Source organism: Moschus berezovskii, chromosome 9 (genome assembly GCF_049115385.1).
Source record: "Moschus berezovskii isolate FMDL1 chromosome 9, NW_MosBer_1.0, whole genome shotgun sequence".
Taxonomy (NCBI): domain Eukaryota; kingdom Metazoa; phylum Chordata; class Mammalia; order Artiodactyla; family Moschidae; genus Moschus; species Moschus berezovskii.
In genome coordinates, this window is record NC_142468.1 from 89,468,168 (window position 1) to 89,495,836 (window position 27,669).

General features: G+C 39.8%; 1 protein-coding gene across 1 annotated transcript in view; it reads left to right on the forward strand.

Moving 5' to 3' along the window:
- Positions 1-27,669, forward strand: part of IQCH (IQ motif containing H) — a 247,554-nt gene that overhangs the window by 65,429 nt on the left and 154,456 nt on the right. Inside the window, exons 6-7 of the mRNA XM_055436103.2 lie at positions 15,962-16,082; positions 25,543-25,671. Of these exons, the coding sequence (XP_055292078.2) occupies positions 15,962-16,082; positions 25,543-25,671 (250 nt within the window). The remainder of the gene's footprint in view (positions 1-15,961; positions 16,083-25,542; positions 25,672-27,669) is intronic.

The window sequence follows — 27,669 nt, forward strand, 5'->3', positions numbered from 1 at the left end:
AAAAGGCAAAATGGCTTTCTGAGGAGGCCATACAAATAGCTGTGAAAAGAAGAGAAGCAAAAAGCAAAGGAGAAAACGAAAGATATAAGCATCTGAATGCAGAGTTCCAAAGAATAGCAAGGAGAGATAAGAAAGCCTTCCTCAGCGATCAATGCAAAGAAATAGAGGAAAACAAGAGAATAGGAAAAATAAGAGATCTTTTCAAGAAAATTAAAGATATGGAACATTTCATGCAAAGATGGGCTCGATAAAGGACAGAAATGGTATGGACCTAACAGAAGCAGAAGATATTAAAAAGAGGTGGCAAGAATACACAGAAGAACTGTACAAAAAAGATCTTCACGATGAAGATAATCACGATGGCGTGATCACTCACCTGGAGCCAGACATCTTGGAATGTGAAGTCAAATGGGCCTTAGAGAGCATCACTACGAACAAAGCTAGTGGAGGTGATGGAATTCCAATTGAGCTATTTCAAATCCTGAAAGATGATGCTGTGAAAGTGCTGCACTCAATATGCCAGCAAATTTGGAAAACTCAGCAGTGGCCACAGGACTGGAAAAGGTCAGTCTTCATTCCAATCCCAAAGAAAGGCAATGCCAAAGAATGCTCAAACTACCGCACAATTGCACTCATCTCACATGCTAGTAAAGTCATGCTCAAAATTCTCCAAGCCAGGCTTCAGCAATACGTGAACTGTGAACTTCCAGATGTTCAAGCTGGTTTTAGAAAAGGCAGAGGAACCAGAGATCAAATAGCCAACATCCGCTGGATCATGGAGAAAGCAAGAGAGTTCCAGAAAAACATCTATTTCTGCTTCATTGACTATGCCAAAGCCTTTGACTGTGTGGATCATAATAAACTGTGTAAATTCTGAAAGAGATGGGAATACCAGACCACCTGACCTGCCTCTTGAGAAACCTGTATGCAGGTCAGGAAGCAACAGTTAGAACTGGACATGGAACAACAGACTGGTTCCAAATAGGAAAAGGAGTACGTCAAGGTTGTATATTGTCACCCTGCTTATTTAACTTCTATGCAGAGTACATCATGAGGAACGCTGGGCTGGAAGAAGCACCAGCTGGAATCAAGATTGCCGGGAGAAATATCAATAACCTCAGATATGCAGATGACACCACCCTTATGGCAGAAAGTGAAGAGGAACTAAAAAGCCTTTTGATGAAAGTGAAAGAGGAGAGTGAAAAGGTTGTCTTGAAGCTCAACATTCAGAAAACGAAGATCATGGCATCTGGTCCCATCACTTCATGGGAAATAGATGGGGAAACAGTGGAAACAGTGGCAGACTTTATTTTTTTGGGCTTCAAAATCACTGCAGATGCTGATTGCAGCCATGAAATTAAAAGACGCTTGCTCCTTGGAAGGAAAGTTATGACCAACCTAGACAGCATATTAAAAAGCAGAGACATTACTTTGCCAACCAAGGTCCATCTAGTCAAGGCTATGGTTTTTCCCATGGTCATGTATGGATGTGAGAGTTGGACTGTGAAGAAAGCTGATCGCCGAAGAATTGATGCTTTTGAACTGTGGTGCTAGAGAAGACTCTTGAGAGTCCCTTGGACTGCAAGGAGATCCAATCAGTCCATTCTAGAGAAGATCAATCCCGGGTGTTCACTGGAAGGACTGATGCTAAAGCTGAAACTCCAATACTTTGGCCACCTCATGCGACGAGTTGACTCACTGGAAAAGAGCCTGATGCTAAGGAGGGATTGGGGGTGGGAGGAGACGGGGATGACAGAGAATGAGATGGCTGGATGGCATCACCAGCTCGATGGACATGAGTTTGAGTGAACTCCAGGAGTTGGTGCTGGACAGGGAGGCCTGGCGTGCTGTGATTCATGGGGTCGCAGAGTCGGACATGACTGAGCGACTGAACTGAACTGCATACTCCATTGTGTATATGTACCACTGCTTTCTTATCCATTCATCTGCAGATGGACATCTAGATTGCTTCCATGTCCTGGCTATTATAAACAGTGTTGCGATGAACATTGGAGTACATGTATCTCTTTCAATTCTGGTTTCCTCAGTGTGTATACCCAGGAGTGCGATTGCTGGGTCGTATGGAAGTTCTATTTCCAGTTTTTGGAGGAATCTCCACACTGTTCTCCATAGTGGTTGTACTAGTTTGCATTCCCACCAACAATGTAAGAGGGTTCCCTTTTCTCCACACCTTCTCCAGCATTTATTGCTTGTAGACGTTTGGATAGCAGCCATTCTGACTGGCGTGAAATGGTAACTCATTGTGGTTTTGATTTGCATTTCTCTGATTATGAGTGATGTTGAGCATCTTTTCATGTGTTTGTTAGCCATCTGTATGTCTTCTTTGGAGAAATGTCTGTTTAGTTCTTTGGCTCATTTTTTTATTGGGTTGTTTATTTTTCTGGAATTGAGCTGCAGGAGTTGCTTGTATATTTTTGAGATTAATCCTTTGTCAGTTGCTTCATTTGCTATTATTTTCTCCCATTCTGAAGGCTGTCTTTTCACCTTGCTTATAGTTTCCTTTGCTGTGCAGAAGCTTTTAATTTTAATTAGGTCCCATTTGTTTAGTTTTGCTTTTATTTCCAATATTCTGGGAGGTGGGTCATGGAGGATCCTGCTGTGATTTATGTCGGAGAGTGTTTTGCCTATGTTCTCCTCTAGGAGTTTTATAGTCTGGTCTTACATTTAGATCTTTAATCCATTTTGAGTTAATTTTTGTGTATGGTGTTAGGGAGTGTTCTAGTTTCATTCTTTTACAAGTGGTTGACCAGTTTTCCCAGCACCACTTGTTAAAGAGATTGTCTTTTCTCCATTGACTATTCTTGCCTCCCTTGTCAAAGATAAGGTGTCCATAAGTGCATAGATTTATCTCTGGGCTTTATTTTGTTCCATTTGATCTATATTTCTGTCTTTATGCCAGTACCATACTGTCTTGATGACTGTGGCTTTGTAGTAGAGCCTGAAGTCCGGCAGGTTGATTCCCCCAGTTCCATTCTTCTTTCTCAAGATTTTTTTGCTATTCGAGGTTTTTTGTATTTCCATACAAATTGTGAAATTATTTGTTCTAGCTCTGTGAAAACACCGATAGGGATTGCATTGGACTTATAAAATACTTTGGGTAATATATTCATTTTCACAATATTTATTCTTCCAATCCATGAACATGGTATGTTTCTCCATCTATTAGTGTCCTCTCTGATTTCTTTCACCAGTGTTTTATAGTTTTCTATATATAGCTCTTTTGTTTCTTTAGGTAGATATATTCCTAAGTATTTTATTCTTTTCATTGCAACGGTGAATGGAATTGTTTCCTTAATTTCTCTTTCTATTTTCTCATTATTAGTGTATAGGAATGCAAAGGATTTCTGTGTGTTGATTTTATATCCTGCAACTTTACTATATTCATTGATTAGCTGTAGTAATTTTCTGGTAGAATCTTTAGGGTTTTCTGTGTAGAGGATCATGTCATCTGCAAAGAGTGAGAGTTTTACTTCTTCTTTTCCAATTTGGATTCCTTTTATGTCTTTTTCTGCTCTGATTCCTGTAGCCAAAACTTCCAAAACTATGTTGAATAGTAGTGGTGAGAGTGGGCACCCTTGTCTTCTTCCTGACTTTAGGGGAAACACTTTCAATTTTTCACCATTGAGGATAATGTTTGCTGTGGGTTTGTCATATATAGCTTTTATTATGTGGAGGAATGTTCCTTCTATTCCTGCCTTCTGGAGGGTTCTGATCATAAATGAATGTTGAACTTTGTCAAAGGCTTTCTCTGCATCTATTGAGATAATCATATGGTTTTTATTTTTCAATTTGTTAATGTGGTGTATTACATTGATTGATTTGCGGATATTGAAGAATCCTTGCATCCCTGGGATAAAGCCCACTTGGTCATGATGTATGATCTTTTTAATGTGTTGTTGGATTCTGATTGCTAGAATTTTGTTAAGAATTTTCGCATCTATGTTCATCAGTGATATTGGCCTGAAGTTCTCTTTTTTTGTGGCATCTTCGTCAGGTTTTGGTAATAGTGTGATGGTGGCCTCATAGAATGAGTTTGGAAGTTTACCTTCCTCTGCAATTTTCTGGAAGAGTTTGAGTAGGATAGGTGTTAGCTCTTCTCTAAATTTTTGGTAGAATTCAGCTGTGAAGCCATCTGGACCCGGGCTTTTGTTTGCTGGAAGATTTCTGATTACAGTTTCAATTTCCATGCTTGTGATGGGTCTGTTAAGATTTTCTATTTCTTCCTGGTTCATTTGGGAAAGTTGTACTTTTCTAAGAATTTGTCCATTTCTTCCAAGTTGTCCATTTTATTGGCATATAATTGCTGATAGTAGTTTCTTATGATCCTTTGTATTTCTGTGTTGTCTGTTGTGATCTCTCCCTTTTCATTTCTAATGTTATTGATTTGGTTTTTCTCCCTTTGTTTCTTGATGAGTCTAGCTAGTGGTTTGTCAATTTTATTTACCCTCTCAGAGAACCAGCTTTTGGCTTTGTTGATTTTTGCTATGGTCTCTTTTGTTTCTTTTGCATTTATTTCTGCCCTAATTTTTAAGATTTCTTTCCTTCTACTAACCCTGCGGTTCTTCATTTCTTCCTTTTCTAGTTCCTTTAGGTGTAGAGTTAGGTTATTTAGTTGGCTTTTTTCTTGTTTCTTGAGGTATGCCTATATTGCTATGAACCTTCCCCTTAGCACTGCTTTTACAGTGTCCCACAGGTTTTGGGTTGTTGTGTTTTCATTTTCATTCATTTCTATGCATTTTTTTAATTTCTTCAATGATTTGTTCATTATTCAGCAGCATGTTGTTCAGCCTCCATATGTTGGAATTTTTAATAGTTTTTCTCCTGTAATTGAGATCTAATCTTACTTCATTGTGGTCAGAAAAGATGCTTGGAATGATTTCAATTTTTTTGAATTTACCAAGGTTAGATTTATGGCCCAGGATGTGATCTATCCTGGGGAAGGTTCCGTGTGCGCTTGAGAAGAAGGTGAATTTCATTGTTTGTGGGTGAAATGTCCTATAGATATATATTAGGTCTTACTGGTCTATTGTATCATTTAACGTTTGTGTTTCCTTGTTAATTTTCTGTTTAGTTGATCTATCCATAGGTGTGAGTGGGGTATTAAAGTCTCCCACTATTATTGTGTTATTGTTGATTTCCCCTTTCATACTTGTTAGCATTAGTCTTACATATTGTGGTGCTCCTATGTTGGGTGCATGTATATTTATAATTGTTATATCTTCTTCTTGGATTGATCCTTTGATCATTGTGTAGTGTCCTTCTTTGTCTCTTTTCACAGCCTTTGTCTTAAAGTCTATTTCATCTGATACGAGTATTGCTACTCCTGCTTTCTTTTGGTCTCTGTTTGCATGGAATATCTTTTTCCAGCCCTTCACTTTCAATCTGTATGTGTCCCTCGTTTTGAGGTGGGTCTCTTGTAGACAACATATATAGGGGTCTTGTTTTTGTATCCATTCAGCCAGTCCTTGTCTTTTGATTGGGGTGTTAACCCATTTACATTTAAGGTAATTATTGATAAGTATGGTCCTATTGCCATTTACTTTATTGTTTGGGGTTCAAGTTTATACACTCATTCTGTGTTTCCTGTCTAGAGAAGGTCCTTTAGCATTTGTTGGAGAGCTGGTTTGGTGATGCTGAATTCTCTCAGCTTTTACTTGTCTGTAAATCTTTTGATTTCTCCTTCATATTTGAATGAGATCCTTGCTGGGTACAGTAGTCTGGGCTGTAGGTTATTTTCTTTCATCACTTTAAATATGCCCTGCCATTTCCTCCTGGCCTGAAGAGTTTCTATTGAAAGATCAGCTGTTATCCTTATGGGGATCCCCTTGTAAGTTATTTGTTGTTTTTCCTTGCTGCTTTTAATATTTGTTCTTTGTGTTTGATCTTTGTTAATTTGATTACTATGTGTCTTAGGGTATTTCGCTTTGGGTTTATCCTGTTTGGGACTGTCTGGGATTCTTGGACTTGGGTGATTATTTCCTTCCCCATTTTAGGGAAATTTTCAACTATTATCTCCTCAAGTATTTGCTCATGGTCTTTCTTCTTGTCTTCTTCTTCTGGGACTCCTATGATTCAGATGTTGGGGCGTTTGACATTGTCCCAGAGGTCTCTGAGATTGTCCTCATTTCTTTTAAATCATTTTTCTTTTTTCCTCTCTGCTTCATTTATTTCTACCATTCTATCTTCTAACTCACTTATTCTATCTTCTGCCTCTGTTATTCCACTGTTGGTTCCCTCCAGAGTGTTTTTAATCTCATCTATTGCATTATTCATTGTATATTGACTCTTTTTTATTTCTTCTAGACCCTTGTTAAATCTTTCTTGCATCTTCTCAATCCTTGTCTCCAGGTTATTTATCTGTAACTCCAACTTGTTTTCAAGATTTTGGATCAATTTCACTATCATTATTCGAAATTCTTTATCAGGTAGGTTCCCTATCTCTTCCTCTTTTGTTTGGGTTGGTAGGCATTTATCCTGTTGCTTTATTTGCTGGGTATTTCTCTGCCTCTTCATCTTACTTATATTGCTGTGTTTGGGATGGCCTTTCCGTCTTCTGGCAGTTTGTGGAGTTCTCTTTATTGTGGAGTTTCCTTGCTGTGTGTGGGGTTGGATGGGTGGCTTGTCAAGGTTCCCTGGTTAGGGAAGCTTGTGTCGGTGTTCTGGTGGGTGGAGCTGGTTTTCTTCTCTCTGGAGTGCAATGAAGTGTCCAGCAATGAGTTATGAGATGTCAATTGGTTTGGAGTGACTTTGGGCAGCCTGTATATTGGAGCTCAGGGCTATTTTCCTGTGTTGCTGGAGAGTTTGCGTGGTATGTCTTGCTCTGGAACTTGTTGACCCTTGGGTGGTGCTTGGTTTCAGTGTAGGTATGGAGGCGTTTGATGAGCTCCTATCGATTAATGTTCCCTGGAGTCAGGAGTTCTCTGATGTTCTCAGGATTTGGACTTAAGCCTCCTGCCTCTGGTTTTCAGTCTTATTCTTGCAGTAGCCTCTAGACTTCTCCATCTGTCATTTCCAAGGTGGTTCCCTCCTGTTTTAGCTTCTGTTTGCTGGTCTCTTCAGTGTCTAATTTCCGCCCTGACACTAGGGGGTGGTGGTGGACACTTTTTAAGGCTCACTTGTTCAGTCCTGTTCTGGGAAGGGAGGAACGCTGCAGACAAACATCTCTGGCATCTGTGGGGAGTCCTCACAGTGTCTTGGCCACACTGGGTTTGTCCCCACTCATGGCGTGTGTGCTGTCCCAGTCTACACTGCACAGGCTCTAGGTTGCTCTGCCGAGAACTGTCTGAGGCCAGCGCTGGGTTGCATGCACATCCCAGGTCTAAGCCGCTCAGGTTCAGGTACTCGGGTACTCCACAAAGGCGCAGACTTGGTTGGGCCTGTGTTTTGTGCCCGTCCCCGGTCTGAGCAGCTCAGGTTACCAGGTGTTTGGCGAGCGCAGTCGCAGTGACTTATCACCTCCCCTGGTCCCTCCTGCTCGGTTTTCTGTGTGTACAGCCAGCACACCTTCTCAGGCAGATGTTGACTGCCTAGAAACCCAAGAAGTCTTGGTTAGCAACGAAGCCTGCCTGCAGTTTGGTATTGGATGCCTCTCTGGGGCCGCAGTTGCCCCCTTCCAGCTCTGGCTGCCCTCCCCTGCCTATCTTGGTAGGGGATGGGCCGACCGCAGCCAGCTAGCTCTGCTCAGTCCTTTGTTCTCTGAGCGGGATTGGCAGAGTCTTAGGTTAGGGCTTTTCGCCTTTTTGCGGGGTAGCTATCCCACAGTCTGCTTTGCTATCCCCAGTTAGTTCTCTCAGATTGCCCTCACAGCATTCAGGCCAGGTCCTCTCTCTAAGCAGTTCAGCCAGCTCCTCCCTGCCCAGCCCCCGCTTGCTAATGGCAGATGCGGGCGTCTGCGCTGCTTCTCAGCTGGGAGTTACCGTTTGGTGAATAATCTATGGGTTTTAATTATTTCTTTCTTTTTCCTCCCGGTTATGTGGCCCTTTGAGGCTCCACGGCTCACCACAGACTCCCCAGTGAGAGTGTTTCCTGGTGTTTGGAAACTTCTCTCTTTTTTAAGTCTCCCTTCCCGGGATGGAGCTCCGTCCCTACCTCTTTTGTCTCTCTTTTTATCTTTTATGTTTTTTCCTACCTCCTTTTGAAGACAATGGGCTGCTTTTCTGGGTCCCTGATGTCCTTTGCCGGCATTCAGAAGTTGTTTTGTGGAATTTACTCAGCGTTCAAATGTTCTTTTGATGAGTTTGTGGGGGAGAAAGTGGTCTTGCCGTCCTATTCCTCCGCCATCTTGTTCCATCTCCCTGGAAAATTCTTAAAGATATGAGAATACCAGACCACCTTACCTGCCTTCTGAGAAACCTGTATGCAGGTCAAGAAGCCACAGTTAGAACCAGACATGGAACAATGGACTGGTTCAAAATTGGGAAAGGAGTACATCAAGGCTGTATATGGTCACCCTGCTTATTTAACATATATGCAGAGTACATCATGCAAAATGCCAGGCTGGATGAAGCACAAGCTAGAACCCAGATTGCTGGGAGAAATATCAATAACCCCAGATATGCAGATGATACCACTTAATGGCAGAAAACAAAGAAGAACCAAAGAGCTTCTTGATGAAGGTGAAAGAGGAGTGTGAAAAAGCTGGCTTAAAACTCAACATTCAAAAAACTAAGATTGTGGCATTTGATCCCATCACTTCCTGGCAAATAGATGGGGAAACAATGGAATCAGTAACAGACCTTATTTTCTCGGGCTCCAAAATCACTGTGGACAGTGACTGCAGCCATGAAATTAAAAGATGCTTGCTCCTTGGAAGAAAAACTATTACAAACCTATACAGTGTATTAAAAAGCAAAGACATCATTTTACGGACAAAGGTCCATATAGTCAAAGCCATGGTTTTCCCAGTAGTCATGTATGGATGTGAGATAAATAAGACTGAGCGCCGAAGAATTGATGCCATCCAAGTGGTGCTGGAGAAGACTCTTGAGAGTCCCTTGGTCAGCAAGGAGATCAAACCAGTCCATCCTAAAGAAAATCAACCCTAAGTATTCATTGGAAGGACTGATGCTGAAACTCTGATACTTCGGCCACTGAAAAGACGACTCATTGGAAAAGACCCTGATGCTGGGAAAGATTGAAGGGAAGAGGAGAAGTGGATGACAGAGGATGAGATGGTTGGATGTCATCACTGACTCAGTGGACACGAGTTTGAGCAAGCTCTTGGAGACAGTAAAGGACAGGGAAGCCTGGCGTGCTGCAGTCCATGGGGTCTCGAAGAGTAAGACACGACTGAGTGATTGAACAACAATGGTTAGCCTCAGGACTGTCATGGTGCTGGTGGGTATCTTCTTTAGCATGCGGATGTATTACAGCAAGCATATAATGAAGCTCAAGGTCCACTGGAAGTCGAATCTTCTGCCATCTTGGACCAACTCGGTTCTAACCATTTCTGGTCATGTCCTGTATCTACGTCATTCTTTTAAATGTTGTGCCTTGCCTCTGCCTCCTGTTTCACTTAGTCTGAGAGAAGGTGAGACTCCCGCTATCTCTAAGTTAAATGGCACTTGGAAAGGAGTGAGATAGGGCACAAAGTGGTAGGACTTTACCATGAACTGACAACCTGAGATGTGTTTGCTTAAAGGTTCAAGAACTCAGGAATCAAGGAGATATAGCATGAAGCACTGGGGCATGAACAGTGACATGCATTTTAGTTGTGCCTCTGAACTACAAGGCAGATTATACATGTGTTCCAAGCATCTTCCCTTTCTGATTTTTGGCTTCCCTATCCATCAGATGAGGTTGAGGGTTGGGCCAGGGTTGCTGAATATGGTCATGAAGGTGGTACATAATTTCTTAAATTCACTAAGCAGGAGATTCTGGAGCAGAGTAGTGGGTGCCCCATAGCTCCTTGCCTCACCCTGCCTCAGCCCTTAGAAATACTACTGGTATTCTGAGAATCCTCAAAATATTGAGATCCTCAGAAATACTACAAAATCTGGAGAGAAGCCTTCAGGTAACAGAAAGGTGGAAAAAACACAGAATACCCAGTTGGCACATGTTGCTGGGAGAGAAAACACACTAGTGCCAGAAAATGGGGGATGAGATATTGTATCAGAGCAAGTAGAATGTCTGGACACAGCTATGCAAATAGGTGCAAGGCGAAAAGAAATGATATGGTCATTGCTGATCTATTATATATATGTCAGTATTTCACCCACAGCTAACAAAAGAAAGGAAGGTGGGGAGGGAGGGAGAATCATTGCCTTCAAAAGACAAAGCCTAATCTAAGGAAAACATAACTCAAGGAATTTTGTGAGGAGGAATTTTCTCACAATTTCTTCACATTATAGCACAGTTGATAGGGACATAAATAAAACTAGAGCTCAACCATCTGATGATAAAATAGCAGAATGAGATTAAAAAAAGAGGTTGCAGCCATAAGGAAATAAATTGAATACCAAAATACTTTATGGAACTAATAAATACACTATAAATAGAAAGAACAGACACTGCTGAATACTGAAATTGACGGGGAGAAAAAACTGTAAGCACAGTAAATGCACTTTCATCTGATAAAGTAAATTAATTTGAAGTTAGTAGATATGCATATTAGTTTGTTACCAGCTAAGCTGCTGTAACAAAGAAATCCAAAGATATAATGCCTGAAATAAATGAGTTTCTTTCTCACTCACAAAACAATCCACAGATGAGAAATCCCCAAGGCTGGCAGGATCTCCTCCAGGAGGTCATCCAAGATACAGTTCCTTCTGTCCTGATGCTCCATCACCTCCCCATTCCTGTGGTTATAGGAAATTCTCATGTCAGTGGTTGAAGCTGGCTCCTTTCCATACCCGTGTTTCAGTCCATAGGAAAGATAAAAACAGTCCAGGGAAGGCACTCTAAGGGGATGCCCTAGATGTTATACATATCACTTCTGCCACAGTTTTACTGGTGACATTTAGCCACAGAGGACACTGGGGAAATGTGGTCTTTAACTGGATAGCCATGTACTCAGATAAAACTCAATGTTCTATTCTAAAAGGAGCCAGGAGAGAACAAATAGTTAGGAACCACAATATGAAAGATAAAGATGAGCCAGCGTTTAAGGACATGTGATATCCCTCACAAAGAGAATCCAGCAAATGAAAGAGAGGATGTACCTAATGCTGTAAGGTAAGAACATGTTCCAGAAGTGAAAAAAGAACTGAATCTGCAATCAGAAGGAAAATATTGAACCCCAAGAAATTCTGATTTAGAATATTTAATATAAAGGTATTTCCTAGTTAAACACCTGAACTTGAAAGAGGAAGAATGCTTCAGACATCTAGGCAGAAGGAAAAAATCACCTACAAGGGGTAAAAAACAAAATTAGGCTGGTATCAAATTTCATTATATTCATTGTGGAAGACAACAGTACAGAGTTTTGAGAGAAGAGAGGATGGCCCCAGGTGTAATTCAAGTGTAAAGGCTCAGGGAAGTAAAATATCCATGAACACTTGTTGGAAAGAACTGCTTGGTAACCAAGGCTAGGCAATCTAAAAATCCACAAAATAAAGAACTCATACATAGTGAAGCCATGCCAGAAGAACTGTTGATGATCACTGGATCCATTCACATGTAGAACTGATACTAAACAGTCATAGCAATGATGGTTTCCAAACAGAATGTGAATATTATAAATCTGGACCATGTAAAAATAATACAATACAAAATTGGGAGGTGAGGGAGAGGAGATAGAAGTAGCAAGAAACTTCTCATGTTCTCATCTTCTGAAGCTAGCATATATTATCCAAAATAAAAACATAGATGGAGAAGGCAATGGCACCCCACTCCAGTACTCCTGCCTGGAAATTCCCATGGATGGAGGAGCCTGGTAGGCTGCAGTCCATGGGGTCGCTAAGAGTCGGAGACGACTGAGCGGCTTCACTTTCACTTTTCACTTTCATGCACTGGAGAAAGAAATGGCAACCCACTCCAGTGTTCTTGCCTGGAGGATCCCAGGGACGGGGGAGCCTGCTGGGCTGCCGTCTATGGGGTCGCACAGAGTCGGACACGACTGAAGCCACGCGGCAGCAGTACCTGCTAAAATACTTTAATTAAGCTCCTTGGAAGCTGAAAAGATATCAGCGAAGTGTACTGTTTTGAAAAACCAACAATGCCTCTAAAAAATATGCTAAGAAACCAGGCCCTCCACTTCCTTACATTCTTTCATATCTCATCCTTCCATCTCTCTCACACACACACAATTTATCAATAATTGTATAAATTATTGCCTAACTCTCCTTGGGTCACCAATGTACTTCAGTATGAAATTATGTTCTGAACATATTTCTTTGAATAAAGATGAAAATTGTATTTTAATAAAAAAAATAAAAATAAAAACATGGTAAATATATATATATAAATAGGTAAAAAATCTAACCTAAATATTTTTTCATAGTCACCTTTATTGAACAGTTCAGCAGGAGTCCACAAATCACTGCCTGAGGGCCGACTGCCTATTTTTGTAAATACAGTTTCAGTGGCACACAGCTTCACCCCTTTGTTTCCATATTGCTCATGCTAGTTTCCAGCTATAAAATAGACCCTGGACGGCCTCAAACATGCACTCTCTGGCCCTTTAAGAAGAACTTTGCCAACCCATGCAGAGGAATCTTTTTTAACTCACAGGAATCTTGTGATAAAGAAATATTTATTTGAGGCTTAGTAATTGGTTGGGCTTAATTCAGCCTTTTCCCTTCCTATTAAATCCATGTGAAATTAAGTTTAATAATGTAATATAAATCCTATTTTTATAAAACAGTAAGTAAACCATCCCAAAGATATCAGGGACAATGAATCACCTAGTGATATTTGATATGGTTTCTTCAATTTTTGCTTCTGTTTTTATTTGGACTCTTTCTAATAAGCATATATCATTGTTACCAGCATAATAAAATAGAACATTTTTTCTATTTGAAATCACTGGAAGCAAATATACCAGGATACTAACAATGATTAATTCTGGCTGACAGGAATATGATTGCTGTTTTCTTTTTTAAGCTTTTCAAATATTGAAAAAGTTTTAAGCTATTATGGAAGATTTCCACATAAAGTGATAGAGTTCTGAATTATAGTTTTGGAAATGGTAATGAGAAGGACCAGATCTGAGAGACATTGTTCTATTTATAGTATGATTCTTTTATTAGCAGTATACAAACCACAAAGCACAGTTCAGTGTAAGTATCAAACATGACATAAAAGAGAAGCCAGAATCAGATGACATTCAGCTTCTGTTAGGCAATCGGCACATTCACATGGTTTCTTTAATTTGCATGTATCTACCTTTCCCGTCTCACCTCCTGATACACTCAATATACTCGGGCCACATAGAGCCCTTCACCTTCAGTGAAATTTTCATGCATTTGTGTGCTCTTTTGCTTTGTTGCCACCATTCTTTCTGCCTATAATTGCATCCTCTTCTCCACATGATATAATCCAATGCTTCCTTTAAGACGTGATTTAAATATCACTTACTGCAGTACATCTCAACCTTGGCTGCATGTCAGAATCACCTGGGGAGCTTTATAAAAATACCGAGGCCCAGGCTCCAGCACAGCTATTCTGTTTAACTGCCCAGGGTTGGGGCCCAGGCAGCAGTATTTTAAAAAGCTCCCTGAGTAATGCTAATGTACAGCCAGTGTTGAGAGTCATTGCAAAGCCCTCTGCGATACCAGCAGGCAGAGTTAATTACTCCCTCTTCTGCGCTCTCATAGCTCTTAGATTTTCCATTGCTTGTGAAGTTTAATGCTTATTGTATTAAAGTTAGTGTTATATAGTAAGTGCTCAGTAAATGCTGAGGTTATTACTGACCTTGTTCTTCGAGCCGGGCACATGTAGCAGTGGTTATCCTTACCATGGGAACCCAACAGCAGAGGGGGCTGATCCAGAGATCCTGTCTGAAGGATTTACTTCTGTAAACTCATCAGGATGTCACCCCTCTCTGCCTCCTACACACCCCCCCCGCCCCCCGCCACTGCCTTTTCAGCACAGCCCTAGCCCTTGGGTCCAGCTTTTACATTGTTGAGTTGATGCAATGTAAAGAATGAAAGAAACCAGCGTTATGAAAGTGCTGACAGATGGGCAGAATCTGACCGTCATCTGCCTTCCCCCGTCTCCTTCGTGTCACACTTTACATTGTGTTTACCTGTTACTTTAGCTTTCAAGATCACGTTGTCAGCTGTACTTTGTCAAAGGCTTTCAGAAAATCCAGATAAGTAATGCTGTGAGCCCCGATACTGCCAAATCTATATTTTACACCTTCACAATGTTTGACAACTTTATTTAAGTGGAATCTTTCTATCTTCCTTCGATTTACCTTTGCCTCCCTGACCCTGAGATCAACCAGACAACTGGAGACCCTTCTGTTTTTGATACTGAGCATCCTTGTCTATGTCTGCGCCATGTCTGGATCACAGTACGCTGTATGATTATCTCAGCTTCCCTGGTTAGGAGGAGCTCCTGGAAGTTACTCCTATCTGGAAGTGAAGTAGGGGGAGGAGGGCTGAGGATGAGGAAAAGACACCAAGGAGCACCAGCAATAACTTAATTTCCACAATCGCACAATGCGCACGCGCACTCTCATCCGCGCAACTGGGAGCTCTACCCTTGCTTCTTCCCGCTTGCCTGGAAGGAAACTGACCGCATTAACAGTCTGCTCTTTCCTGTTAAAAATCTTATTTATAGTAATTTTAAACCATCCTCTCCAAACATCGCCAAAGGGTTTGGTGTCCATAAGATGGTGTGGCTTATATTAATAGTTTCCCTTAAGTACCACATCCTGGCAGTGGAGTTCTAAAATAACTTTATTCACAGACATTTCTCAGCCAGTAGATATTATTTTTCAAAGTGATTTTCTCCCTGGAGTCTTGATGAAATTTTCCCTTTCTTTTTCCTTAAGGTCACCATGACCTTGATGAACTAGAAGATATGCTACAGTTGAATCCAATGGCAAATTTCACTAATGCAGAATCAGATCAATCTTCAAATTGAATAGTCTTTGTATATCTAGTACTCTACCATGACCTGACACAAATCTAACCTTTCTGACTTGGTTCTTTATTAAAATCAGTAGTTAAATAGCAAACCATTGCCTAGTTCTCTTGGAAGTTATGCAAATTAATTAATGTCCGGAAAATGACTGGGAAATTTTAAAATCATCTATAAATACCAAGCAGTTGCATCTTCCCTGATGAGAGGGCCCAGGTAATTCATAACCTCCTATAATAAAGGTAAAAATACTGTGCTTGGGCTATATAATTACATGTGATTTATTTGCAATACATATAATCTTTGAAATCTAGAAAGCATTTAATAGAAACAATTCATATTTCATGACTATAATAAAAGCACTTAATGACTTTAAGAAAAGGAATCATCTACTCTAAATGATCTATACATCGCATCTTTAACTGTTTCTAGGGTCACTAGTCTGCTCCAAGTTTATCCTTAACCTGTTAATGTTGACTGATATATTTATTTTTACATTTTCTCAGTTTTTATTTATCCTCAAAACTCTAATATGTATTTCCTAGAAAATTTGCCTAGAAAACTTTGCTGTATTCAAAACCTCCTCTGTCAAGATTTAGCACTTTTATATTGTAGTCATTAAAATTGAACAAAATCTTAATAGTTCCTTTATTAACTACTATACTGACTTTGCATAGTGGAAATCACAACATGTTAATTGGATTTAATTAACTATTTTAAATTACACAAACTCCTGACAGTAGACAATAGCACAGGGTACCCATGAGCAATAAAATTGGAGCTGATATTTCTACTTTATTAAAACTTAATGAAACTATTCATATTCATAATCTTATTTATTGTTTACAAGAAGAAAACTGTGTTCATTTTGAAGGCAAAAATGTCTGCTGAAAACAAATTTTTGATCATTTAGGTAAAGGCTCAGAAGTTAATAAAAGGTTCCACTATATCCAGCCTCACAGTTCTGCCAGCTTCTCATCGCACGGATCCTTATTTCACCCCAGTGCCAGTCTTACAAGCAGATGCTAACAAAGGTTAGTGATTCAAATAAGTATTTTATATGTTTAGGAACATAAGGGAAAGCACTTTGAGGTGGGATTGGGGGCCTGAGTTTGAATTCAGACTCAGACACTAATTCTCCAAGGTGATATCGGACAAATCAAGTCCTCACTGTGGCCTGAGTTGCCTTCTCTGTTAATCAGAAGATTGGACTAGATGACCACCAGAGTCCCTTTCCACTTCTAAGATCCATTATTCTACAGATTTTCTATTGATTTAGATTTTGGTGTATTTACATGTTAAAATTATTATTGTATTTAAGTGATATTATAATTTTTCAAGCTTCTGAGCAGATAGTTTCTGGTCCTTTTCTGATAATATTTAAAATTTTATTTTAATATACTGCTATATAAAAATATGAAGCCAGAAATGAATATAATTATTAAGTGAACTATACAGGTCTTAATCTAAATACTTATACCAGTCTAAATAATTAGTCTAATACTGGTTTGTGAAACCAGTAGATTTCTTGTTTTTTTTTAAGCAAAAGTTCACGTCATCTTTATCTCAGTATCCCCAGTGCTTAGAACCACATCTGGCATTTTGTAGATACTAAATATTTGGTTGAATGAATGAGCAAATGAAAGAGTAAGTGAATGACTGAAGACTGAGTGTCCTGAATGTAACCCTCTTTACTTCTCCCTGCTGCATAATTGGCTGACGTGTTAAAGAATGCTTAAGTGGATCCCCTTTTGTATCTCAAATATGAGCAAGTGAGATGATCTTTAATTTATTTCTATCTCCCTTTCTAACTGATGTCTGGAGTGTTTCAGATCTAAAGTTGGTTCCCCAGGGTTCCTCTGATACCTGAAGATTTATAGGTTCTCCATTTTACAGCTCCTGTATCCAGTCTGCTGACCCACTAGTGGTGGTATAGAAAAACTCAAGAGGGATTGCATCATTATAAGCCTCTTGGTCTATTAAACCTCCCACAACGGAAACAATTACTTTATTAGTTACGAACCCTAGTTGTTTAGAAATCTTGGTGACACATGGTTTTAGTTAGTTTACATTGTATTTACTCCCTGGGAAAACTCCAGCAAAAGTTTTTATTACTTGCTTTAGAAAAACTTATATTCTTCCTGGGGTCAAATTAAGATGAATGAATGGATCAACTAATCTATTTATCCTTGCTTTAGCAATAGATACAGTAAAAAATTGCTGCAAAACAAAGGTAAATCTAGAACTATAGCAACTTGTTCCAGAAAAGCATCACATTTTCATCCCTCAATTTTCTGCCAGAGAACACATGGCCTACCATAATATTTGTAGTTAATCAACCAATTAATCAACACATTTATTGACTACTTGCCATATGTCTGGTACTGTGCAACGTAATATGAATGCCAGGAAAACACAAGCCACACAAATGCTGATACGGTGCCTAGATGTTTACCTGTCCTGATGCTCTGAACTGTCATTTGAGTCACCCCAGATCTATACAAGTCCAGCATGTGTTGAAAGATGACCAACTTCCAGAAGAGAGGATAGTTTTGGAAAATGCGAGACAATCTTCTCTGGAATTATCTTGCTAAATCCAAAGAATAATGTCTCGACCCCTATCCCCACCCCCTAATAAATGATTAATAGTAATAAGTCTTCTAATAAGAAACCAAATTTTCAATTCAGGCTCTCTGAAACCTCAGGCAAGTTGTGGTCCAGTTTTAGAATAAACTGTATAAACGGGGCATGCCGGATCTGGCCTCACCGCCATTCTCATCTCACTCTGCTTTCTCTGTGCTCCAGCCACATGGGACTTCTCTCTTTTCCTTAGTTGGCCAAGCACTTTTTCACATCAGGCCTTCACAAGTCCTTTTACCTCTGCCTGTAAAAGTCATTTCCTCAAGCATCCATCTTTTTCCTTTATTCAGTTCAGTTCAGTCGCTCAGTCGTGTCCGACTCTCTGCGACCCCATGAATCACAGCACGCCAGGCCTCCCTGTCCATCACCAACTCCCGGAGTTCACTCAACCTCATGTCCATCGAGTCGGTGAAGCCATCCAGCCATCTCATTCTCTGTCGTCCCCATCTCCTCCCGCCCCCAATCTTTCCCAGCACCAGAGTCTTTTCCAGTGAGTCAGCTCATCACATGAGGTGGCCAAAGTATAGGAGTTTCAGCTTTAGCATCAGTCCTTCCAATGAACACCCAGGATTGATCTCCTTTAGAATGTACTGGTTGGATCTCCTTGCAGTCCAAGGGACTCTCCAGCACCACAGTTCAAGTTTGAAACTGAATATTTATTTGTGAATTCATTTTGTCTTCTCCATCACTAAAGGCTCCATGAGGTCTGTCTGGTTCACCATTGAATCCCCAGTCCCCAGAATAGTTCCTGGCATATAAAAGGAACTTAAATGTTGGTTGAATGAATGAATGAGTTTTTAATGAATGGATGAACAGATGAATTCTAATTCCTAATCTTGTCAACAGGAACGTGAAAGTGCCATGAAAATTTAATGAGACAATGGTGATAAGGGATAATTTTCAAAAACAGGTAAAATCCTGACTCTCTTACAAATGAACACAAGTCAAAGATTTTAGTTGTTTAACTCATCAGTTTGAAAGAGAATTTGTAAGATGTCACAACTGGGCTAAAGGAGAATCCAAAGAACATATCTTTGTAGATCAGGAATATTGAAATAAATTTGTAAACAGAAGGAAAATTGGCATTTCCATGGGAAGAAGGAATGAACCTTCACCAATTTTTTTCATGTCTATAGATATGAATTATTTGCATTATTATCAGTTTTTTTCCCACAAGTTAACTTTAATCCCTACAGAGTTGTACATAGTCAAAGGCTAGATTCAGATAATTCCTGGAGGCATTCCATTGAAAAGTATCCAGTAATCTCTTTTGCTCATTCTAAAACATAAAAAAAATTTCCTACAATTGTCCCCCAATTTGATGCAAAATGATCTTAAAAAAATTATTCACAAAATAAGTCATTTCATTAGGTTTGGTCTAATTATTTACATAGGTGAAGCAAGAAGGTTAATCACCACATAGGCCATCTTAAGTTTCCTCTGTTGGAAGGAATCTCAGATTGAACTTTTAAAATCCTCTATTACTTGCTATCCTGAGGCTAGAAAGTCTGTCCACCAGATTTCAACTGTAGGACCTATAAATTTGGGTACATTCCTCTCCTCTAGAAATGCTCCCAATATCCTAAGGTTCTTGGGCCTGCTGGGAAGTGACATTACTTTGCAACTGTAAGGATGGAAATCCTGTAAGCCAGTCCAATTTTTCTAGGAGGGCTTTGTAGGCTTTTGGTTCCATAAAATCAAGCTTAGTCCTTTAAATGTAATTTGTTATACCTGATTAATAGCATCATTGTTAAATATGAAATTCCAGGCAAGTTCTTGGTTGCATAAGCAATTTTCCAATTCTATCTTGTAAAAGAAGAAAAGATTCTTATTGCATCTATGCAGATAACCCATATTGCCATGAAAAGTAAGGAGGCTCAATGAGCTTCTGAATTTGGCAGGTGAGTGGGAGCTCATCTAAAGTAGGAGAAGTTCAATTTCTTTATTTTCTGGGGATTTTAGGAATATTCAGTTCCTGTAAGTGCTCATTTCTCTATGTAAGTCATTCAGAACAGAATTCCTTTGAGATTTTACCATCTAATTTATTAATACCACCTGGAGACAATAAACATTCTACATTCATAAGAGAAATAAAGAAATGAGAAATAAAGACCTTTCTGAATTATAGATACATAGGCATTCAATAGAGTTTATAGCTTCCATTCTAGCTTCAGCCACAGATGAAAAGCATCCAGATATCAAAGAGTTATTCTCCTTCCTTGTGGGTATGAAATACCTAGTTGAATTCAGCTCAAAACACACATAGACAAGGGGAAGACTACTAACTATATTCTCCATTGTCTCTCATTTAATAAGGAGTAAATCTCTGTGACATCCATTTACAGAGATCACCAAATTCCCAGTCATTGTAGCCACCAACAAGGACTAACTTGTCAGCACAAATGAACCAAGACACAAAATTAATACGGAGTAATATCAAAATTAGAAAAGCGAGGAACTTCCCTGGTGGTCCAGGGGCTAAGTCTCCGCGCTCTCAATGCAGGGGGTGCGCACTGAATCCCTGGCCAGGGAACTAGATCCCACATGCCTCAAGAGTTCAGATGCTGAAACTAAAGGATCCTACATGCCACAACTAAGACCCAAAACAACCAAATGAATAATAAAATAAAAATTAGAAAAATCAGAAAAATAAGAGCCAGCAAGTTCTGTTGCCACTCTGAATTAACTTATGGGTGCCAAGAAAATAAGTGCCTGACTTGGCTCCCTGTGAGACGTATGTACCATTTCTGGCAATTTCAGGTGAATCTTTTGGTCATATTGGTGGGAGCTCCAAAATCGTTAAAAGGATATATATATTTTTTTAAAGTGAAACCATGACTCTTATACAAATATAAAATGAACACATCAAAGATTCTGTTTAACTGATTAATTAAAAAGGAGGGAACCAATAAAATGTAACAATTGATTCAAAGAAGAATTCAAACACCAGACAAATTTATCAATGAAACATTTAAAAATAAATTTGCAAATGCAGGTAAAACTGAATTTTGGGGGTGGAAGAAGTACATTCCCTCTATGTGACAAAATTTATTTGCATATATATATATATATATACACAAGAATTTTGCATTGCTTTCAGTTTTCTATCAACTAACCTTAATCACTGCAGAATTGTAAAATAGACTAATCAAAAACAAAGGTGATATAGGGTCAGATAATCAAAGTCTCCAGTATTGCGATAAAAAGATAACCAGTACTCTCTTTTACTTATTCCAAAGTCTCAACATTTTCCTTTCAGTGGTAAATGCATGCATGTGTTTGTCTAAAATTAAGTGAGTTGCTTTAACCAATACTAAAGCAAAGGTTAAAATCGTGCTAATATTCTTTGGGATTCTCAGAGAATGAAGCTCAATCTAGTGATGAAAATACACTGAATTTGAAGGAGCTCTGTTTTCCACATCTACAAAATAGGCGTAGTTCTTGGACATGGAGTATGATATGAGTATGATATTTATAGGTGGAAAATACTTGTGAGGACAAAGAATTAGTTTTTATATTTTAAAGTAGTTGAATTCTGGTTTTATTATAATAAAAACCCAAATACTAATGTTGAAAAGGGCTTGAAGAGTTGTACCTGGGATCAGTAGATATTAAGTTTTAATATTGAAAAAGATTAACCTGGAGTGCTTATTTAAAGTGATTTCTGGGCCCCAGTTCTCAGTTCAGTTCAGTCGCTCAGTTGTGTCCGACTCTCCACGCCCCCATGAATCACAGCACGCTAGGCCTCCCTGTCCATCACCAACTCCCGGAGTTCACTCAAACTCATATCCACAGAGTGGGTGATGCCATCCAGTCATCTCTTCTCTGTCGTCCCTGTTTCCTCCTGCCCCCAATCCTTCCCAGCGTCAGAGTCTTCCAGTTAGTCAGCTCATCGCATGAGGTGGCCAAAGTATTGGAGTTTCAGCTTTAGCATCAGTCCTTCCAATGAACACTCAGGACTGATCTCCTTTAGGATGGACTGGTTGGATCTCCTTGCAGTCCAAGGGACTCTCAAGAGTCTTCTCCAGCTCCACAGTTCAAAAGCATCAATTCTTCGGCGATCAGCTTTCTTCACAGTCCAACTCTCACATCCATACATGACCACTGGAAAAACCATAGCCGTGACTAGATGGACCTTTGTTGGCAAAGTAATGTCTCTGCTTTTTAATATGCTATCTAGGTTGGTCATAACTTTCCTTCCAAGGAGTAAGCGTCTTTTAATTTCATGGCTGCAGTCACCATCTGCAGTGATTTTGGAGCCCCCGCAAAAATAAAAGTCTGACACTGTTTCCCCATCTATTTCCCATGAAGTGATGGGACCAGATGCCATGATCTTCGTTTTCTGAATGTTGAGCTTCAAGACAACCTTTTCACTCTCCTCTTTCACTTTCATCAAGAGGCTTTTTAGTTCCTCTTCACTTTCTGCCATAAGGGTGTGTCATCTGCATATCTGAGGTTATTGATATTTCTCCTGGCAATCTTGATTCCAGCTTGTGCTTCTTCCAGCCCAGCGTTTCTCATGATGTACTCTGCATATAAGTTAAATAAGCAGGGTGACAATATACAACCTTGACGTACTCCTTTTCCTATTTGGAACCAGTCTGTTGTTCCATGTCCAGTTCTAACTGTTGCTTCCTGACCTGTATACAGGTTTCTCAAGAGACAGGTCAGGTGGTCTGGTATTCCCACCTCTTTCAGAATGTTCCACAGTTTATTGTGATCCACACAGTCAAAGGCTTTGGCATAGTCAATGAAGCAGAAATAGATGTTTTTCTGGAACTCTCTTGCTTTCTCCATGATCCAGCAGATGTTGGCTATTTGATCTCTGGTGCCTCTGCCTTTTCTAAAACCTGCTTGAACATCTGGAAGTTCACGGTTCACATATTGCTGAAGCCTGGCTTGGAGAATTTTGAGCATGACTTTACTAGCGTGTGAGATGAGTGCAACTGTGCAGTAGTTTAAGCATTCTTTGGCATTGCCTTTCTTTGGGACTGGAATGAAGACTGACCTTTTCCAGTCCTGTGGCCACTGCTGAGTTTTCCAAATTTGCTGGCATATTGAGTGCAGCACTTTCACAGCATCTTCTTTCAGGATTTGAAATAGCTCCACTGGAATTCCATCACCTCCACTAGCTTTGTTCGTAGTGATGCTCTCTAAGGCCCACTGGACTTCACATTCCAGGATGTCTGGCTCCAGGTGAGTCATCACACCATCGTGATTATCTTGGTCGTGAAGATCTTTTTTGTACAGTTCTTCTGTGTATTCTTGCCACCTCTTCTTAATATCTTCTGCTTCTGTTAGGTCCATACCATTTCTGTCCTTTATCAAGCCCATCTTTGCATGAAATATTCCCTTGGAATCTCTAATATTCTTGAAGAGATCTCTTGTTTTTCCTATTCTGTTGTTTTCCTCTATTTCTTTGCAGTGATCGCTGAGGAAGGCTTTCTTATCTGTCCTAGCTATTATTTGGAACTCTGCATTCAGATGCTTATATCTTTCCTTTTCTCCTTTACTTTCTCTTCTCTTCTTTTCACAGCTATTTGTGAGGCCTCCCCAGACAGCCATTTTGCCTTTATGCATTTCTTTTCCATGGGGATGGTCTTGGTCCCTGTCTCCTGTACAATGTCACGAACCTCCGTCCAGAGTTCATCAGGCACTCTATCTATCAGATCTAGTCCCCTTAAATCTATTTCTCACTTCCACTGTATAATCATAAGGAATTTGATTTAGGTCATATCTGAGTGGTCTAGTGGTTTTCCCTACTTTCTTCAATTTAAGTCTGAATTTGGCAATAAGGAGTTCATGATCTGAGCCACAGTCAGCTCCCGGTCTTGTTTTTGCTAACTGTATAGAGCTTCTCCATCTTTGGCTGCAAAGAATATAATCAATCTGATTTCGGTGTTGACCATCTGGTGATGTCCATGTGTAGAGTTTTCTCTTGTGTTGTTGGTAGAGGGTGTTTGCTATCACCAGTGCCTTCTCTTGGCAAAACTCTTATTAGTCTTTGCCCTGCTTCATTCCATGCTCCAAGGCCAAATTTGCCTGTTACTCCAGGTGTTTCTTGACTTCCTACTTTTGCATTCCAGTCCCCTATAATGAAAAGGACATCTTTTTTGGGTGTTAGTTCTGAAAGGTCTTGTAGGTCTTCATAGAACCGTCAACTTCGCCCCAGTTCTAGTGGTTCTCAAACTTCAGTGCACACAAGTATATCCTGGAGCCTTCAATAATGCAGATTACCAGGGCTTCGCCTCAGAAATTGGGATAGGGCCCAGGAATATCCATTTTTAATAAAAAGTTCTCACTCCAAATAATCCTGCGGTAAGTAAACTTACCAGGTAGCTCAGTGGTAAAGTATCTGCCAGCCAATGCAGGTGATGCGGGTTCCATCCCTGGGTCGGGAAGATTTCCTGGAGGACAAAATGGCAACCTGCTCCATTATTCTTACCTGGAAAGCTCCACGGACAGGGGATCCTGGTGAGTTACAATCCATGGGGTCACAAAGAATCAGACCCAACTGAGTGCACATGGGCCCTCACACACACACACATGCACACACACACAAAGTGAAGACTTCTCTTGGAATCATTGTTTTAGAATCACTTACAACATTGTTTTGGGATCACTGTTCTTAGGGAACTCTTCAGCTCCCCAATCATTCTTCTGAATTCCTTTAACACTGGACTTTAAAATGCTGAATGTAATATAATATAGTCCTTAGAGGTGATAAGGCAAATGAAAACAGTATTTATCCCTCTTAGGATGTGTGCCAACTTCTTCAGCCTAGTCCAGTTTAGAACACGGTTTTTTTACTTAGATTTCATTGAGACCCAGAGTTCTTTATGTTTCTTCCTATTACCTGACAGCAACAAGAAGCTGAAGCGCTATCACACGTCTATGTCAAGTACTCCCTGACTTTCTGGCTTCAATATGATGCATGTGTTCAAAGTCTCTTTAGTTGTGCTCAACTCTTTGCAGCCTGGACTATAGCCTGCCAGGCCCTTCTGTCCCTGGGATTCTCTAGGCAAGAATACTGGGTGGGTTGCCATGCCCTCCTCCAGGGGATCTTCCTGACTCAGGGATCAAACCTGCGTTTCTTTGGTTTCTTGTATTGGGACCACTTTACCATTAGCACCACCTACGATAGATGCCCCTTTATGTGAGCTTTGCCCCTGACAGCAGACTTTGCTCAGACATTCATTTACTCATTGAAGTTTTTAAAAACGGTGTCTCCTGTCCTTGAGAAACCTTGACCCTGGTCATATTGACACAGTATGAGATCTAGGAATTGTAAATTAGTTGCAGTAATACTAACCATATTGGCCAGTTACACTGAAACAATCTATTTGGGAGTCCACATCTTCTGGTCATATGAGAAATGTCTAAAAGGAACTCTTTTTAAAAAAATAAAATGTAACTCATTATAACAACAGAAATACGATTTCAAGCACATAGATTTTCTTTCTTTCAGAACCAAAGATCTCCTTAGTTATGGACTGTGTACCTGATTTCTCTGAATTTTAAAAAGAATACCATTATTAGTAATAACTGAAAATGCCATTATGTATAAAGAAGTTTTTGTTTGCATTGGAAGTATATTTCTATCTTGAAATTACCATAGTACAAGTTTATTTCATAATACCACTATTAGAAATGCCATCTTTTTTCCTTTGGTTGTTAGAAAAATAGATAGGACACATACTATGGCTATTTTTTCACGTAAAGGATTAAGGCACTAAATGTACTCCCAGAAATAAACTAATGAATAGAGAAAGTTACATTTGTGAAATTTATAGAGTTCAGACTCTGTGGAAGTGCTTGAAGTTAAACTCATATTCTTCTATTCTTCCTTTTTAGGGGTTTTAAGTATGATAGAACGAGGATTGATTCCACCAACAGCAAGAATTACCTTTCAGAATCCACCTATTATACCCAGAGTGGCTCCTCTGCATCATTTTAATGAAGGACGTAAGAGTTTGGCTAGCGGTAAGACAGTCTTCTTAGTTGGGGATAGACAGAAATTACCAGAATCTACTCTTCTAGTATCCAACTTTTATATTCAGTAATAGGATAGACTTAAACTTGTAATGGTTCTGAGTTTCAGTCTACTGAATAAAGCAACTTTAGTCTTTTTGTGAAATACCTACTTAGGGCCTGTGTTTCTGTGTGTAAGAAAGTTGGTATTTTCAAGGGATTTGCAGCTTGGTTGGAAAAATAAGACAGACATAATAAAAAGTAAATAAAAATACAAAGCATTACAAACTAAAAACCAAATGGATGTTAAAATCTAGTACTATGAGTATTCAGAATGATTGCTGAGAGGTGAAATAATAGAGGACTTCAAAGAGGAGGCTGGCTAAAATAAGAGAAAAGCACCCACCTAGGTATCTACTAAGTGGTTGCAGAACCTTAGGCAAGTCATTTACTTCCTCAGGGCCTCAGCTTTGCCAGTTATAAAATGAGGGGTTTTGGCTAATAAATTCATCTGCTCAACAAGTATTTGTTGAATGCTTGCTTTATCCAAGGTAGTTGGGGATCTGACAGAGAAAATAAGTCAATCATATGTATTCTTGTAGTGCTTACACTCTAGTAGAAGATATAGATAATAATCAGGTAAGTAAATGAGAATTTTAAGCTAAGGACAAGTACTAGAAATAAAATAACATGGACTGAGAATGATAAAAGGAAGTGATTACTTTGCTTGGGACGGAAGGGTCAGGGGATGTATCTTGGAAGATGTTGAGATCCAAATGATGAGAAGGAGCCAGTCATGTAAAGATCTAGGGGAGAGTATTTCAGATGTAGGACAGCATTGGCATAATGGCCCAAGCGATTAAGGAGGGAGTAAGCAAGGATGCTAGTGGGGCTGGAGGGCCAAGAGAAGGAAGAGATAATGTTGGAGAGGTAGAGAAGACTGGAATGATGTAGGGTAGAACAGAGACCACGGGTGGTCTTCAAGGTCGATTCTTCCCTACTTTCACAGTAACTGAGTCATGGGTGGGCACATGTTAGCTTGACCAAAGACATTTCTAGTCTTCGTTTCAGCTAGCTGAACTTGGAAACTTCCTTCCAGGTTCTGGACAATGAGAATGTAAGCAGAAGGGGAAAGGGAAACTTCTGGGCATGGCTTCTTCTTTTGATTTTTCTATCTCTGACTAGCTGGGATGAAGATACATATGATGGAGTCAAAAATGGAACTCCAGGTTGAGTCTGGCCAAGATACTCTGCCTACCCAGGACTCTTTTCCTTTCAACCTTTGTGTGAAAGACAAATAAACTCTTAGTTTGTTTAAGCCATTTAGTATATCTTAGGATCTTTCTTTTTAAAAGCCTTATACTGTAGCAGAACCAGCAGGGCATCCTTTCAAATCATGATGAGGAATTGGATTTAATCCTAATTACAGAGAGAGTCCCTTGGACTGCAAGGAGATCCAACCAGTCCATTCTAAAGGAGATCAGTCCTGGGTGTTCATTGGAAGGACTGATGCTAAAGCTGAAACTCCAATACTTTGGCCACCTCATGCAACGAGTTGACTCACTGGAAAAAACTCTGATGCTGGGAGGGATTGGAGGCAGGAGGAGAAGGGGACGACAGAGAATGAGATGGCCGGATGGCATCACCGACTCGATGGAGGTGAGATTGAGTGAACTCCGGGAGTTGGTGATGGACAGGGAGGCCTGGCGTGCTGTGATTCATGGGGTCGCGGAGAGTCGGACATGACTGAGCGACTGAACTGAACTGAACTGAACTGAACAATGAGAAATCATTGAAAAGTTTAAACAGGAGGATGAGGTGATCTGATTTATATTTTAATAAGATCATGATGACTGCTTTACAGATAATGAGTCATACAGGAACATGAGTGGAACCAAGAAGACTAGTTAAAAGACTGTTTTGATAAACCAGGTGAGAAATGATGGTGAATTTAAGGAGGATGGTATCAGTGGGTACGAGGAGAAGTAAACAAATTCACGTTATATTTTA